At 35.2% G+C, this 18,968-nt stretch overlaps 1 protein-coding gene across 12 annotated transcripts in view; it reads left to right on the forward strand.

The window, feature by feature from the left end:
- The window catches only part of ptprt (protein tyrosine phosphatase receptor type T), a 280,622-nt gene that overhangs the window by 223,884 nt on the left and 37,770 nt on the right, over positions 1-18,968 (forward strand). For all 12 annotated transcript variants that reach the window (XM_016457210.1, XM_016457211.1, XM_016457213.1 and 9 more), the window contains 2 exons: positions 5,723-5,910; positions 13,718-13,805. In XM_016457210.1, coding sequence (XP_016312696.1) covers positions 5,723-5,910; positions 13,718-13,805 — 276 coding nt within the window. The remainder of the gene's footprint in view (positions 1-5,722; positions 5,911-13,717; positions 13,806-18,968) is intronic.

The following is an 18,968-nucleotide window of genomic DNA, read 5'->3' on the forward strand; positions in this document are numbered from 1 at the left end:
ATTATCGGATATCGCGATATTTTTAAAGGCGATTATCGATAAGATATTTTTGACATATCGCCCAGCCCTAGTTCATGTGTATTTATGGGTACAGAGAGCAGTTGAGATAAATCAGGCACTTTATTTGTGAATCTATCTTTGGTGGTTGGAAAAATATATCTATACCCGGATGATAACGCGGAGCCATATAGTTAATATCAGTAATAGGCAGCATGCACAATACAAGGTAGTGGTCAGTAACATTGTCACTTTGAGGTAATATATCTAGATCATTAAGATCAATTCCATGCGATATAATTAAATCTAGTGTACGATTAAAATTATGAGTGGGTCTGGTTATGTTTTGCTTGACTCCAAAAGAGTTCATTAAGTCTGAAAACACAAGTCCTAACGCATCATTTATTATACGGCCCTGGCGGTCTATAAACAGTAGCCAGAGCAAGAGATAGGAGAGATTTCTTTTGCACATCTGACAATGTAATGTTAAGTAGAAGTATTTCGAATGAGTTAAACCTTTATCCTGTTTTCTGAGTAACATTGAGAATATCACTATATATTGTTGCAACACCGCCGCCACGACCAGTCTGACGGGGCTCATGCTTATGACAGTAGCTTGGTGGAGTAGACTCATTTAGACCAATATAGTGATATAAGATAAGATAAGATTAGCGGCAACCGCGCTAGCGATGCTAACGCTCTATAAGCTAGAAGTGGACTCGGCAAATCAAAATAAAACTAGTGATAACAAGGTGCTCCGATTGTTTTTGTTGTAGAATACAATGGGGGATATATTCACACGTTATAGAAACGAAAATGATGGTGTATAAAATTGATTTTAAAATGGAAAAATAGACGATAAATAATTAACTTGACGGAGCTTCAACTCAAAACACGCGGCAGCAACCTTTACATATAGTAATAGTAAAGTAATAGTAATAATACAGTAAGTGGTGAAAACTCAGTGTCACATTTCTACAGTCTGCTGTGGGTGTTGCTGCATAGTTGCTAGGTGGTTACTTACTGTTTAAGTAAGAAAGTAATATCTTTGATATGGCTCTGTGAAAAATCTATCATAATTTTTTATACTATGGTATTTATTTATTTATTTTGCCCATTTTATTGTCCTACAGGCAAAATCAATGAGCCTAATCATTTAAAAAAGTAAAAATAAATTTAATATACTGTTTAAATAAAGAAAAGAAATCATATATAAGTTTCAAAGTTGAACTGTAGGATATTGTTAAATGTTTTTGGAAGAAATCTCTTATGCTGATCAATGCTGCATTCAATCGAAAATATTAACTATTTTAATATATTTTCAAATGCATTTTATTCCTGTGATGCAAAGCTGAATTATTAGCTGGAAACCGTGATAGAAAGTTAAAAAGAACAGCATTTATTTGAAATAGAAATCTTTTGTAACATTATATATGCTTCACTATCACTTTTGATCACTTGAATGTGTCCTTGCTGAATAAAAGTATAATTTTCTTACATAGAAATATCATACTGACCCCAAAATTTTGAATGGTGGTGTATTTAAACAAACTCCTTACAGATTACTTTTTAAATTCTGTAGCCGAGGACAAAAAGCTTGACATAGCGAAGCATGTTTTATACACTGCAACAATGCCTGTGCTAATGTTTATTATAATACTTTGCTAATAATTCTAATGACTTTAATTTATTTTACCTTGACAGCACTTTCTACATATACACACATTTGTTCAGAGGTTTTTTTATATCACATTTATTTTCCTCCATATACCCACACGAGAGCCATTCACATATGACATTTGAAAGTAATTACAATATCATTATTTAGTCACCTGTGCTTTATTGTGACTTGTCAGGTAATTATTGTTAATGGCAAACACCATAGTAGGTGATCATAATGTAACAGTGCATGCCGATAATTGAGCTTTAATGTGATTTTAGCTCTAATCATCTGAATGCACATAATGCGATGGCCACAAAGAGTTCATGCTCAAATGAAAGAAGCCATTATGGAACGGAACAAGGCCGAAATGAGAAAATTACCTCGGTAAGGAGAATAGTTACTTGGCATACATCTTTCTCTCTCTTTCACTCAATATATGACATGAACTACAGTATGCTTAATAATAGTCCAATACATGCATTTGTTTTATCATTTAAAACCTATTTTTTGCACCTACAAGCAATACAGAGAGAACATTGTGTTAGAAACAGAAGATATGAATGTGCAGATGTGCAATATATTAGAAAAAGTTTTAGACGTGGCAGAGATTTTGTATAGAGGAGTCAACTCTAAATACATTATTGGCCTGTATGAATCATGTCTAGCTAAATATTATCAGAAAAATTAAAGCAATGCACATGGATATTGGTTACCCATGCAGATATAAATCAGAAATGTATTATAGTATTTATTTATTTATAACTTACCACATTTACACAATTAAAGATGTGTTACTGTTACTGTTTGGTACAATAAATACACATTTCACCTTTAAGGAAGGACATACCAAAATCTAGTTCAGTATTCATATTGTTTTTCCGTATGGTTTTTCAGTCATGTTTTTATATTACCTTCATCCTCAGGTGTATGTAGGACTGAACGTATCCCATAGGACCTCACAGTAAAATCTGCTAATGGTTCAGTATAATTTATTTATGAACTGTACTCTTCTTTTTATCAACTCATAACTGTCAGAACTCATCATCCTGAAGATCTAAACGTCTAAACGAAATCTAAACGTTTATCCATAATCTTCATAACAGTCTCCTATATGAGGTCACCTAAAATGTGCAGTTGACCTTTCGTTTGTAGAGCAGGAGCTCTTCGATATTTCTCTGGGTTGGATGAGGCAGACGCGTCGTTTTAACAACATAATACACCCGCTGGGCCGCCACTTTGGGATTCGCTCCATGCTGCTGAGACAAAAACACATGAATAATTAATTATGAAAAAATTGATAATGATAGAGGGAAGGGGAAAGGCAGAGGGTGGGGCAGTAAATTGAGAGACCTTAGAGTCTCTAGTGTATACTTCTCTATCGCACACTCTTTTTTCTCTTTTAGTGTTTGTATGTTGGCATGAGTCATACGCACATTTTTTTGCACCATGAATTTGCCTAGTCCAAATATCATGACATGTAGTATTCAAATATCATTACTTTTTGCACAAAATTTTGTTTTAGAACTAAAGTTTTTAGGAGCATATATTTGATTAGATTTGTATTTATTTTTTTTGCAGTCTGTGTCTAAAGATCCAGCTTAACATGTTATGCTTTTCATTGACTGTTGGCTTTAATTGTTGGCTTATACCGTCTCGGAATGATGTATTGTTAAAAAAGTGTAAATATCGGTAAAAAAAAAAAGGAATAGTTCACCCAAAAATGAAAACTCATTTAGTCATATCGTTCAAAACCTTTATGACTTTTTTCTTCTGCGGAACGTAAAAGAAGGTATTTTGAAGAATGTTGGCAACCAAACAGGTTCAGTTCCCATTGACTTCCTTTGTATTTTTGTCCATACATTGGAAGTCAGTGGGAACCAAAACTGTTTGCCGTTCAGTCAGATCCAAATGATGTTTTGTGTGCTGGTTGTAACCTGTTCAGATTCATTGAGCAGTCTCAGCATCTCTTTGCTAGTTACTTTTTGTGCCTTTTAAAAAGACCCTCCTGAGGCTAAGATTGTGGCATAATTGTTTTCTTCATTATACATTGTCGCCGCTAATACTTTCAACTTTTTCCTTCTGGCGCTAAAGTTGCTACGGTGCTAACACGTCATGCAAAATTACTTGTATTTCGCCGTGTCGAAAGCATAGATGTTTGGTGTGGATTATACATTTTTTAGCCCCAGAATTACGTTAAGTGTATAATGAATTTTCAAGGCGATTAAGATGCAAATAGCCACATTAATAATTTGTTGAGTAATATTCCATTCCTCTATGCATCTGAATGATGCTTTAGCCGGTTAAAGGAGGCCATATGAAAAAAATCTCTGTCATTTGCTTCCCCCATTCCTCTAGTTAATGAACTCATTAACATCAATAAACTACTTCCCAGTCTTATTCTAATAAAAGAGTTTGCAAGGATGGGCTGTCTGCGTCTCAGTATATTATCATGCATAACTGAAGTCTGCAGTGAGCTGGGATTGAATGGCGCTCAGATAGCTCACTAGTTGAGGTCTTAGCCGAGCTTTCAGGGGTTTGGTCTTGATTGAGAGGTATTAGTGCACAGTAAACAAAGCTGTGCTTTTTTGAGAGCAACATGATATCCTAGACTGCAAATATTTGTGTTTTCTTTGTCATTTTCTGAGCGCTTCTACAGATTATGTAGTATCTGTGTGGTGTGGTTGGCTAGTTCCCATCAAATTTTATTCACGTCTGTTTGCTTTGAGCTCATCTTTATGCTAGCATACTCCTAAAAGTTATATGAAATTAAGTATTTACATTTAAAATCAATCAAATCAATTCAAAAATGTGTTTTCTGTATTACAATTTGAAAGAACTGTTTTCTATTGTAATATTAGCATATTAGAATGATTACTGAAGGATCATGTGATGCTAAAGACTTCTGAAAAGTCAGCTTTACCATCACAGTAATAAATTACATTGTTAAATATGGTTATTTTAAAGCAAAAAAAAGACTTCTTTCAACTGAAAGGGTTCATTTATATATTGGATGGGGGAGATGGCCATTACATTTTTAATACATTTAAAATGTATATTTACACTTTTATGTATTTTTTTATACAGGCTGAGTTTGTCATTTAAATATTGATAATATTAGTAGCAGTGGGAAAAATTTAGAAGAATCCAATTTAATCTTTAGATGGTCTGAAATAGATATGCACTATTCGTTATAGCAGTTCAACCTGCCTACACTCTTAAAAATAAAGGTGCTTCAAAAGGTTCTTCAAGCGATGCCATAGAACAGGGGTGCCCAACCCTGCTCCTGGCGATCGACTGTCCTGCAAAGTTCAGCTCCAACCCTAATCAAACACACCTGAAGCAACTAATTAGGGTCTTCAGGATCACTTAAACATTAAAGGCAGGTGTCTTTGATTAGAGTTGGAGCTAAACTTTGCAGGACAGTCGATCGCCAGGAGCAGGGTTGGGCACCACTGCCATAGAAGAACCATTTTTGGTTCCACAAAGAACCATTCAGTCAAAGGTTCTTTAAAGAACCATCTCTTTCTTGCGTTTTTGTAATCTGAAGAACCTTCTTTCGCCACAAAGAACCTTTTGTGAAACAGAAAGGTTCTGCAGATGTTAAAGGTTCTTTATGGAACCATTTAGACAAAAAGGTTCTTCTATGGCATCGTGAAGCACCTTTATTTTTAAGAGTGTAGGTTGTAAATTATTGAATAAAAACGCACAGTCTTCTAGTGTTTCCATTTTTGCCCGAGACTTTTACATTGATAGATTGTAATATACGTGGGAGATTGTGAATCCAACAGTTGTTGAAATGAATTATGCCATTTCTGGGTAAACTGTAAATTAAACATGCTGCACAGTGGAAACTATACGCTACAGAACAAAGAATTTTTTTTGTAAAATTACCAGGACTGGAAGAGTCCATTACGTTCCATTACTTTTATGCCATAAATATAGGAAAGTGCAACCCAGAGTTTTCTGCCTTGCTTGCCTTGTTTGGTGTGAAAGCAGCAGCCTTCCAGCTGACGATTGGACATTGTGATGGTTACTCAAGGATTGTGAATTGTTCCTCCACAGATGGCAGCCACAGTGAGATGTCCCAGCCCTCAATGACCATCCAGACGTACCCATATGGAGGCTGTGAGTCGGTGGAGATGTCCTACCAGGCCGGCCAGTTCCAACCGGCCATCAGAGTGGCAGACTTGCTCCAGCACATCACTCAGATGAAGTGTGGGCAGGGTTACGGCTTTAAAGAGGAGTACGAGGTAAGAAATCTTGAGCTTGAGTGACTGACGTCAATAAGAATGAAACTTTTAATATGGCAAGGCAAGTTTATTTATATAAGCACATTTCTTACACAATGGTAATTCAAAGTGCTTTACATAAAAATGACTTGACCCTAAAAAGACCCTTTTACCCAATATAAAAGAATATTGACGCTGATTTGTTTGCTGCATTTAATAAATGAAGCCGTCTTTACTGTAGCTCTCAATATCATTTGCTTACTTTTTAGTGTACTAAATTTGTAAAAGTATGTTAGATCAAGCCTCTCTGCAGTAATTACGACAGCCGTGCAGCTATGAAATTTGTTTTTGCCTCTGTATGCACAGTAAGCCCAAACATGATGTGAAATGAATCTTAAAACTGTTTTATTGAGGGGGTTATTCAAATGTCAGGTATCTTTTTTTTTTTTATCATTCAATAATATTATTAATTTTTTTTGCTAGTTTTTTTCACGTTATTTTATTTCTTAAACACATTTGAATAACTAATTAAAGTGCGTCTGTGCTTATTAAAAGAAGCATCTCGATAACATGCTGGCATTTTGTTCAGAAAAGGTTACGTGAGATACGATGCGCTACTGGAAAAATCTGCCCACACAGTGGGCCACAGAAGGTCAACACCCCCGTGACAATAAAACCAATTATCTTTCCCTGTCTAAACCTTCATTGGTAAGAATATGCAAAGACCTTTGTGTCAATAGCATGTCTTATTCTAGATTTTAAAAAAGCATGCTAACCTCGGGTTTGAAGGCTCACTTATCTCTGCCGTCCCCATATACGATCCGCTCGCTTTAATAATACAAATAAAGAACTCCTTTTTGCTTGTTCACGAAGGTCAGCAACATAGAAATTACATCCGTTGACGTTTTTTGTGCATGCATCTTATTGTTCTCTGTTTTTAAGGTACAGATGTTGTAGTAGGGTGAAGTGTTTTATGATTGAGAAATCCCACACTGGCATCGTTGTGGCTCTGATATTTTGTTTGAATAGCGCTAGAGGAAAGATGCTGCCAACAAAAGAGAGATATGAAATTAACTTTTGATAAGGGCATTTATTTTTCCTCTAGTAATGAGTTCCAACTTCACTTTGTGATTTGTTTTCATTAAAGGGATCATTCACCCTCCAAAAATGACAATTCTGTCATCATTTACTCACCCTTATGTTGTTCCAAACCCTTTCTTTCTTCTGTGCAACACAAGTTTGACATTTTTGAAAGAATGTGCTGGCTGCACTTGTCCTTGCGATTAAAATGAATGCGGACTGGAACTTTTAAGGGGAAAAAACACCTTAAAAGTACCCTAAAAGTAGATATTGAGCTAAAGTAGAGTTTGGAATCATTCTGATTTTTTAATGTTTTCAAATGAAGTTTCTTATGCTCACCAAGGCTGCATTTATTTGATCAAATATGCAGTGAAAAGAGTAAAGAAAAATTGTGAAATATTACTTCAATTTCAAACTGTTTTCTATCTGCTTCAAATTCAATTTCTATTAGTCATTATTGGTGCATTTTTGTGTGACCAACAGACAAAAAAGGTTTGAGGGTGAGTACAATATGATGCCAATTTAGCATTTTTGGCCAATCTGTCTGTAAATAAATATTTAAAATATTCTTGATCCCCCCTAGATGAGAGATGTGGTTTGCATGTAGTAGCTACTGTAGTATGATTATACTTCAAGATTATTTGTGATGGCTAAGCAGTGATGGTATGTTCTGAATATTTCGGCTTGTAAACATCTTATTCAGAATTCTTATATGGAATCTGGTCTTTAATCAGTTATTCTGCACAGCTCTTTGCTCACTAATGTAGGAATACTCTTAAGTAGGCTATCAAAGGAGAGGATTGTGTAAACATTCAGCAGAGAACTTTGCTTGAGAGCAAGTATGAATCATATTTGGCATATTATTGTGTATTCAGACAGGGCCTTGATGAATGGCTCTGGCAACAAGAGACATCAGTGAATTAGAGAGGAAGGATGCTCTGCTTCCAAATTTTCAATCACCTGGATTGAAGGCATGTTTAAAAGGGCAAAGATTGCACTTTTAAAGACGGGACTCTCATTTATAAAGAATGACTCATAGTTATGTCTGTCATACTTCTGATTTACTATTCGGAGAATAGTATAACAAATTGATGTGCATGTTCTGTAGTATCTATTTTGTCCAATTTGTGTTCAAAATTACCATTGTGAATGATGGAAATAGGATAATGCAGCTCCGCACCAAGCCTGAAGGAGATCTAGATGTTACAGAGGTCTGTCCTAACCTCCTCTTTTACTCTCTTAACAGGATCACTTGAAGAGTTAGGCTAGGCCTAGCTTAATTTCAGCAGTGCTGAATGCTCAGCTGTATAGGCTGCTCTAGGCCATCTGAAGTGTTGAGGTAAACATGAGATCGATGTGTGGCTGGCAGCTCATTCCTGTCATAGGCAGTCTGATAGCACCAGAGCCTGTGCCTCCATGTTTAAAGGGTCATTCATCAAGGCAGACGTTTTTATAACACCTTTTTGTTATCGCCTCTCTCTTCTAACCTGATTTGCCTCACAAGTCTGCCTGCAAATGAAGTTGGCAGCATTTTGCATCAGCCCATCTCTATCCTTGCCGCTGAAAATAAGTCATTTTTCCTAATATGCGGTGAAGGAGGAGAAACTCAATACATTTACATTGAGTTGAATGGAGTGTTTGCTTACTGGCTTGTGACTGGCTGATATGAGCGAGAGCACATTAGGGGCAAATGCTGCGTTTCCCATAATGCACGTTTTACTGTGAATTCGGAGGTGGTTTTTACTGCAAATGAGATTTTAATGTTACTAGTGCCCAATAATTGAACGTTTTTAGCTTTTTAACTCTTTCAAATGGAGTATCAAGCTAATCAGCTAATAAATTAAAATACACTCACGTGAAGATATGTGTCATAAAATGCTTCAGATCTGGACTTGTTCATCAGTAGACAATCTGACTGATTTAATGTAATATTTTAATTTAATTTAAAAATTTTAAGTTATTTTAATTAAATTAAATTAAATTAAAGTATTAAATTAAATATTTTTAATTAAAAAAAGTATTTAATTTAATAATTACATTTTTTTTTTAATATTTAAAAAGTGGCTGTAATACCATATAATTTTCCTAAACATCTATGTGATGCATCAGTCACAACAACTTAATTTGATGCATATTTGTCAGTTATACGTAAATGAAACAAGAATGAGATTTATAAAGCAGTACTAATAAACTGAATGTTTTAAATAAACAGTAATCAGATTTATATATTTATCATCGATAACTATATTTTGTTTAAATCTCATACATTTGAACTGAATCGTGTTTGTTTCACACTTTGTATGTTTAAACAATGTTCATACATTTAATTGTTTATGTTTAAGTTATTTTCACAATTTATAGATATATGCTGGTAAGCGATGTGAAAAATGACTTATATGATTATTAAAATAGTCAAATAAATGCAAATACTTAATAATAAACAATGTCATATTTCTCACTTGATAGTATTCATTTTTTTAGGGCATTATTGTGTCTTGCACCTCTAATTTTACATGACACGTAAAGTAGAACAAACGAATAGAGTTGAGAAGGAATGAAGATAGATGAGATATGATGGACAGGGAGTGAGTGATGCAGATATGATCATGTTGGGAAAAGCTGATGATGGCCACCTGTGTGCGTATGTCAGCACAATCGCATCATTAATCTCAGCCTGCCAGATGTGTGATCCTACATCTGTGCTCACGTTAAAGAGAGAAGAAACAACGAGAAGTTAATGGTACGTATAAATATGGAGAAGGTTACAGTGGCCCCATAAAGTATTTGGACACTGCATTAGATAACAAAATAACAAAGTGATGAAGAGTAGAAGTGTAGCTGAATTGTTTGTTAGTGTGAGGTAGGAAGATGTCTGACAGTGTCTCTGCTGTCTTTGTGTCCACACACACACACACACACACACACACACACACACACATCAAATGGAGTATCAAGCTAATCAGCTAATAAATTAAAATACACTCACGTGAAGATATGTGTCATAAAATGCTTCAGATCTGGACTTGTTCATCAGTAGACAATCTGACTGATTTAATGTAATATTTTAATTTAATTTAAAAATTTTAAGTTATTTTAATTAAATTAAATTAAATTAAAGTATTAAATTAAATATTTTTAATTAAAAAAAGTATTTAATTTAATAATTACATTTTTTTTTTAATATTTAAAAAGTGGCTGTAATACCATATAATTTTCCTAAACATCTATGTGATGCATCAGTCACAACAACTTAATTTGATGCATATTTGTCAGTTATACGTAAATGAAACAAGAATGAGATTTATAAAGCAGTACTAATAAACTGAATGTTTTAAATAAACAGTAATCAGATTTATATATTTATCATCGATAACTATATTTTGTTTAAATCTCATACATTTGAACTGAATCGTGTTTGTTTCACACTTTGTATGTTTAAACAATGTTCATACATTTAATTGTTTATGTTTAAGTTATTTTCACAATTTATAGATATATGCTGGTAAGCGATGTGAAAAATGACTTATATGATTATTAAAATAGTCAAATAAATGCAAATACTTAATAATAAACAATGTCATATTTCTCACTTGATAGTATTCATTTTTTTAGGGCATTATTGTGTCTTGCACCTCTAATTTTACATGACACGTAAAGTAGAACAAACGAATAGAGTTGAGAAGGAATGAAGATAGATGAGATATGATGGACAGGGAGTGAGTGATGCAGATATGATCATGTTGGGAAAAGCTGATGATGGCCACCTGTGTGCGTATGTCAGCACAATCGCATCATTAATCTCAGCCTGCCAGATGTGTGATCCTACATCTGTGCTCACGTTAAAGAGAGAAGAAACAACGAGAAGTTAATGGTACGTATAAATATGGAGAAGGTTACAGTGGCCCCATAAAGTATTTGGACACTGCATTAGATAACAAAATAACAAAGTGATGAAGAGTAGAAGTGTAGCTGAATTGTTTGTTAGTGTGAGGTAGGAAGATGTCTGACAGTGTCTCTGCTGTCTTTGTGTCCACACACACACACACACACACACACACACACACACACACACACATGCCTCGTTTTATTCTTCACTGTCTCCTCATCACTTCTCTAAAGTATTAATAGTATCAAAAACAAGATCAGAAGACGAGAGAGAGGGTCCAGTGAGGACATTTTTGGAGGGTGGATGAGGAATCCGGTACAGAACAAATGAAGAATAAGGTTAGCTCACTGCCAGAAGACAGAAGTTTAAGGCTTTTTGTGTAGCGATTCTCTCTGGATGTCTCAAAATGTATCATTAAGAAGCCCTCAAACAGTTTTAGCATCACATTCTGTCAGGCAAACAGAGAGTTTTGCTATAACTGACTCAGTTACCTTGACTGTACCGTGATAATAATGAGAACATGGGCAGAGTTGCCAGATCCCAGCATCCCTGTGCATGAATGAATGTCACTGATTTATTGGAAGGGTTGCCAGATCATGTTTAATTCACACATGAAAGAGCAATTCAACAAAAATGAGGCTTTGTGAAGTTTCGATTTTCACAGGTGCCAGATCACGTTTAATGCACGTGAAGGAACAGTACAGCAGAGATGATACGGTCTGTATGTTCAGGCTTCTGTGCTTCACTAGTTCCAGATGGAATGCACTGTACAGCCTTGGGAGAGAAAAACAGTTCTTGTACATATATGACCCTTTCTGATGCTGATTGATTCACCCAACCAGAACAGTCAATTAGTTAAAATCTTCTGCATGTAGTTCTTCTGCATGATGGAACACATTTTATTTTTTCAATAATACTTTTAATTTTTATATATATATATATATATAATTATTATTATTGGTTTGTTTGGTTGGTTATTTATTTATTCACTTTTTTACCTTTTTATTATAATTTTTTTCTATCCATCCATTCATATGGTATTGCTTTTTGGTACATTGATTAATGCTGCTACATCAATAGAGGTACCAAAAAGCAATACTGGATGGATGGATGGAATTCAATTTATGCAATAGATACAATTCATTATGTGATATCTAGTTATTGACATTATATTTTCCTAAAAGATAGAGTTGTGATTGTTAAAAGTAGATGAAACAATGAATGAATGAAGTAGCCTGTCATTCGCTGATAGCAAGCTGGTATTATGATTAGGGTTGGGTATCGTTAGAAATTATCCTGTTCCGATTCCGGTTCCAGTTTTGCCTAACGATTCCAGTTCCGATTCCGGTTCCATTTAAATGAACTTTTTTTTTTTTTTACTGTTTAACCTTAATTGAATGTAGTGTTGCTGAAAGGTAGTAAATAATGTTGAGTAATGCATGTGCTTCAAAGTTGATGTTTTTACACTATCAATAACATTTTGCTTTTCAAGCAGGAATAAGCTGGTTGGCCAAATAGTCCCTTGAGGGCTAAGACACTTGTTCATTTCCCTAAATTAATGAAATATTATACTTATAACCATGTATACACACACTGCATAAAGCCCCTATTTTACAAATAATAATGCAGTCAGGAGATGGTGTGATGCAATGAGTGGTTTCCACATTTTTAAACATTTCAAATGCATGAAAATATTTTCTATCACTTTGTTTATCACTCTTGAAATGACCTGTACACTAAATAATCTAACCCTCATACTTACATAACAATAGCAGTCTATTTATTTAGTGGTCCAAGTAGAAGTCAGTATGTATATTAATGACAATATGGGACAAATATAATGTAATTTAGTGGCGGCAGGAGCTGCGTGCGAAACTTAGAAATTGCTCACGGTTTAAAAAAAAAAGTTATTTAAAAAAAACAGAACCGGTTCTGAATAAGAACCGATTATCGGTTCCCAACCCTAATTATGATCAATTTACCTTTTGTTAAACCTTACTTATATAAACTGGTAATGAATTTTTTTTACTCAATGTGCGAGCTCATGTCAATAACGGTATGCATTGTAAAAACCCTCTAGTGAACTATCCAACATTTTGGATCATCTAACATGAAATTCAGGTCTATTGCATAAGATTTAAGAAGAGTTTCTACCCCAGAACCATATGAGAACTTAACAACACTGCTAAACACTGAACTTTTAATTATACTTTGAACTGACATGATTCAATTGCACTAATTATTATTAGAGGTCACTTTATGGTAACAATGTGCAATGTCTTCACATGCAAGTAGAAAAGACACATCATGAGGTCTGTGAATGAACTTTTATCTCTCAGTCGATTCTCTGTTGCTGTTCTTTCACAGAGACGTATTTTAAAGATAGACCTTCACTAAATTGTGCCATCACCCCTCCAATTCATCTTTAAAATGTGCTTGTTTTGAATCACTTTGTCCATGAAGTCTTTCTTTAATGCAGACACTTTGCAGACCACCATTGTTTCTCTAGATCTGTCACCGTAAATGGCTTGTCTTGTGTGTGCTGGACAGGATGAAGATTGCACTACGGCTTTAAGTGGCCACCATTCAGCGCTCTTGTCTGACATTTCAGAGTCTTGTCTCTGCCCCAAGGCTAAAGGATGAGTCTACAATTACCAGACTCTTCCAAACACAAGAGTCTTTCAGTGATATCAAGGGAAAAGAGACACCTAACTATTTCAGAAAAGCATATCAAAGTGTGAAAAGTTTAACTTGTATGTCTTTTAGCTATCAAAAAAATATATGTATAGCCCTAGGTATATGTGTGAAAGCAGTCTCTGTAATGGATGAACATGTTAAAAAATATTCTTGATTTGATTCCAGGGTCTGGCTGAGGGACAAACGGCACCATGGGAAACTGCCAAGAAGGATGAAAACCGTAACAAGAATCGCTACGGCAACATCATCGCTTGTGAGTACTGAAACAACAAGGATCCTAAATGGTGTTTAAACTACATTTTTAAGTCAAATTGTGGGTTCCTTTCACCTTGAAAACTGCACCTCACTCCTCAACCGCAACAATGGCTATGTATTTTTCTTTATGCTTAAAAATTACTATGCTACGGTGAGGTATCAGATGGTAATATCATGATACTTATTATATATGCTTCAGCATATTCAGGGCTCCAGGCTGCGACCATTTTTTCTGCCGGTGCGAGTACATTTTTTGCACGGTAGCAATGGCGTGACCACCGCGTTGTTCAATTCACGCTACCATTTCTGTTGGATATGAGAAACATCAAACGGCAAACGAAAAAAAAGCGTTACAAAATCCCGCTACTCATTTGAGCTGCGCAGCGCGGACTGTTTATCAACTCAGACCGCGACGCAAACAAACTTGTCCGAGCTCAGAACAGCTTTACTCGGGAACCAAAGTTGATTTCGCGACCACTGTTATGCACAGCACTGCGAGATCCAGTGAGAAGTGTTTGAATTTGCTGCAGAATTAATAAAAGTTGCTGTGAGATCTAGTGAGATGCATTCAAATTCTGCACAGAATTCTCTGTTATAAACAGAACAAACAGTGCTGATGTAGAAAACAAGAAGCAGTAACACTAACTGTAACCATGGTGTTGTGCTAGAAATAGTCAAATGTTATTACATTATTAATTTCAGGGTTTGTACAGCCTTTTGAGAGAGAAATTCAAGCAATTTTCAATGACTTACAAGCATTTCACACAACGGTTGCCAGCATTTTAAAGCTCCAAAATGATTCAATTTGAATGTTATTTTCAATGGAATGACCAAAATACACTGTGATGAACAAACACTTCTGTAAAATAAAAATAAAATGCATCAAATCACCATTATAACCTGTAGATGGCAACAGAGGAGCACTTGTTGGCGTATTAGACATTAATTTATACTTTTTCCTTTATATTTTGAAATGATAAAATAACAATTATAAAATCACTAGGCTCAAATCCTCAAGAAATCAGATTTTGTGTGATTTCTTTTTTGTGTATGAAGTAAGAAAAATCAAAAAGTGCTTTGAAAAACAATATTTTCTTCAATTTGCGACTAAATCACACATAATCACTGAAGTTGTTGGTCAGTTCCATGTAAGACTATAGAAGAATAATGGTACATTTAATAAGAGTACAATATATACCTTTTCTACATAAAAATTCGATTTTGCACATTACTGTTGTTAATAAAATAGATATTATAAGCATCCCAACTCGAGCTTAGTTCTTTACTGTCAAATGTGTATAACCATGAAATAAACAAGAAAAGAACATGTAATATTATTAGTAGCTGCACTTATTAATGCAAAACAATGGTAATTTTTTTCATATCATATATATTTTTCTTCATATCCCTCTGAAATTAAAAGAATACTGCACATAAGTTGTCTATTTATTGTCAAAGCATTTGTCAGTAATACAGTTAAAATGGGGAAAATATGTGAACGATTGCATTGCAGGCTGATTTAAGGTGTGCCCCTAAATCTTATGCTTGTGCTCCTAAAAATTTTCAGTCAGGGTATACAGTGCTCCTAGTAAAAATAGTAGTCTGGAGCCCTGATATTCATGTATGGTTTACAAGTTCCTAAGTAAGATCACATTGAAAATCCACAGTATTGCACGGTACTGAACCACTTCATTCAAAAAAAGTACCAAAATCTACCATGGTACTACATCGGTACATTTAAATACCATGGTACTTGAATTTCAGTATATTTTAAAGTACCATAGTTTTTCCATGTACCATGGAAATATCATATAAACATGGTACACCAATCTATTTCACCAAGAATACATTTGAAGATGTCAAATCATGGTATTATGTTAATATGGTATTGCCATGGGAGTACCATGATAGACTTTGGTAATTATTTTGCTAATATAGCACCATTAAATGATATCTGGTTGTTTTCATTATATTTCTTCTACAACATTTAGTTGTCACTGTCACGGTGCTCTTAAAATGAGATGAAACATTGGGCCAAATGAAATAGCCTGTCAGTCGCTGATGGCCAGCGGGTATTATGATGAATTTGCTATTAGTTAAACCCATTTAATTATACAAGTTGCTAATGAAAACTGTCCATCAGGCTGTTCATCAGTACAAAGGATCATTTTTTTGTGGAAAAAATAGTGAAAAATGGAGATAAGGGAGATGGCTTTATTTAACACCAGGTGCATAGGGTGTTGCTTTGCTTGTAACTGTGACTTTAGACCAGTGTTTCTCAACCCTGGTCCTGGGCGCCCCCCCAGCACTGCACATTTTGTGTGTGCAGACAGTGAGCCTACTATGATTTGGCGCAGGCCGTTTGACAGATGCATGCTGTTGAGCCCCTTTGCGTAGTCTGTTTGGACTGAGATTGCAGGAAATGCTTTGGCAGCAGGTTTGAATAGGAACGGATGAGTCACAGCATACCTTAGGGTCTGATCCTAAAGCAGAGGACAATGACATCACAGAGAACACAACAGAAAGAGAAACAGCGGAAGGTTGGTAATGGAATGTTAAGAGGACTTTGTTAAAGCAAACAAGATTGCAGCTCTGTACTTGCCTGAAATCAAAGTATTTTTACAGGAATTTATAAAAGTTATGAACATTCTCTGAAAAGATGAATCTCAGATCTCAGAAACAAAACTTAGTTAAGGCGTCACTGGCATCACAGTTCTGTTCCAACCATCATCATCATCATTATTATTTAATATTATTTTTATTATTACTATTAATGTTTTCAATTAGCTTTTATTTTTATATATTAATATTTTATTAGTATATATCTTCATTATTCTCATGAGCAAAAAAAAAAAAGTGTAGTTTTCCTATTAGTACTTATAATGTAAGTACCACAAAAGTTTGTCACGGTGCATTCTGGGATTGCCTAATCCACAAAGGATACATGCAGTGTTGCCTTCAATATTTGCCAATATGAGGTGGGATAGTTAAAGGCATAGTTCGCCCAAAAATAAAAGGTCTGTCATCATTTACTCACTTTCATGTCATTCTAACCCTGTGTGACTTTCAAAAAAGATATGAAAAATGTGTTAGTGTCACAGTGAATAGGGCCCAATGTTGTTCGGACCCCAAAGTTCTTCAAAATATCTAATTTTGTGTTCTTTTTTGTTGTCACTTTGTTATTAACTCTACTTGTAGTGCAGAGGAAATTTTCCTTTATGTTGTATGAACTGAATTCGGTTCTGTTACTGAGTAAAGCTCTCGCATGATGCAATTCATGTAGCGAACACCAACATCACGCAATCATCCCATGAAGAGGGATGAAACCCCCAAAGGATAACCAGCACACATCGGCTCATTATCCAAACGTCACTCATTTTAACCAGTTACGATGCCTTTGTGGATCTGGGGTTAAAATATGCAAGGTAAGGCACCTGCTGAATAATAAATGTCCAGGTTGTTCATCTTCATTAGTCCAAACACAGGAGATCGTGTCTTGCTCTCTTAAGTGCTCTGCATGCGTGGATCTGTGTGTCTGGATGAAGACGCCTTCTCATTTCTTCTCTCTGAGCTCCTCAAATTCTGACATTTATTCCCTTCACGTAGCGCTGCCAGAATCGTCAGGTTCCCTTGATGTCTTTGTGGGAAAAAAACCCTCCTCTGATGTGTTGACCAAAGCTGGAGTATTAGCATTCACATGAGCTGTGTAGTGTATTATACTCTCGCTTCTGTTTGTTTGTTTATCATCATCGATTAATGCTCTTAACCGAGAATAAACACCTAATCAGATTCATACTTCATTTACATTAAAAAGATTAGTGGATTTAGACATCATCAATATTCAGAGGTTGCTGTTCCATAGCTCAGAGAACTCTGTTATGCTTTATTCAAGCATCGACTTTTTAATTTTGATGATAAGAAATGTTTGAATTGATATCGAAATTCCACTTTTGATTGCTAAAGAACAGCTTTTGTGAGATTTCTAAGGAAGTAAACATTCAAGAAGTAGAAAAGGCCAGCAAAAGTCTCCATTTAATATCATTACTGTCTATGAGAAACAAATTGAGATGCTAAAGAGTGATGTTTCTATCCTTTAGCTAGTTATATAAACTAATAGGATCACTTCCTTACAAAATGGTGCGAATGGAACAGATGGAAATTCATTTCTTTAATAAGAATCCTTGCGTATGTGGCTAGAAAAGATCCTTTTTATTGCCGTTGGTGCAAATGAACCTTCCGAAATGAGTCCGTTTCAGATTAGGATGACACTTGTCCTAACACCAAGCTCTCAAAGCTCAAGCATTCGCATAAACACTTCTGCTGCTTTCTAAAACCTCTCAGGTAGACTTCATGAGCAAAGCGTCTTATCCCAGAGCGGATGGAAATGAATTAAACTGGATTAGAGTGTTTCACTCTCACGCCACGAGGTGTGTGCGACAGCACTCGGCCCATTTGACACAGGAACCTCTTTTCTGCTGAGCAGGGATTTAATAGGCTGTTTAGGTGTATAATGCACTGGGGCCAGCTGACAACACACTGAGGTTATATATAAGAGCAGTGGCGAGGACACGGGCTTAAGAGCACTGATTACAAGACTGCTGACATTTTTAGGGTGCTGTACTTTTAAGCACACAAAAGAACCGAGTTGTTCTCTTTGTGATTCATTTACTTTAGGATGAGGTGCAAAATAAGAGATTTTTAATGTTACCACTACACCTGAAATCCATTGTCTGAGATTTTAGCCTAACAACGCTTGTTGTGCTTTGTTGTTGTTCAGTGATTGCATCAGCATGATTAGGCCGATAACAGATGCAATGGCCTTAGAAAGTATTTGGAAACTGTGATGAACTTAAAAATGAATGAATGTCATGGCACTAAAGTATCTTGGTGACCTTGAAAGTCATTGCAAAAATCAAGAGTAGCGTTAGTTCTGGCAGGTCACGTTAGTCAAGTTCCAAACTGTATGCTAATTGTCAATCATCTTTGACGATGGTGGTCCTGACATAAATGGCTTTTTTGCAAAAAAAGTGCAGAATTTGTTTGCAGATGCTTCTTCTATATAATTACATTTCTTCATGCCATCCAATCAATTTCAGGTGGCCATTGTAATTTTATAACTTTTCTAAGCATAGAAAAGGAACTCTCAATATTTAGAAAAGTA

Source organism: Sinocyclocheilus anshuiensis, unplaced genomic scaffold, assembly GCF_001515605.1.
Source record: "Sinocyclocheilus anshuiensis isolate Anshui unplaced genomic scaffold, SAMN03320099.WGS_v1.1 scaffold447, whole genome shotgun sequence".
NCBI lineage: Eukaryota > Metazoa > Chordata > Actinopteri > Cypriniformes > Cyprinidae > Sinocyclocheilus > Sinocyclocheilus anshuiensis.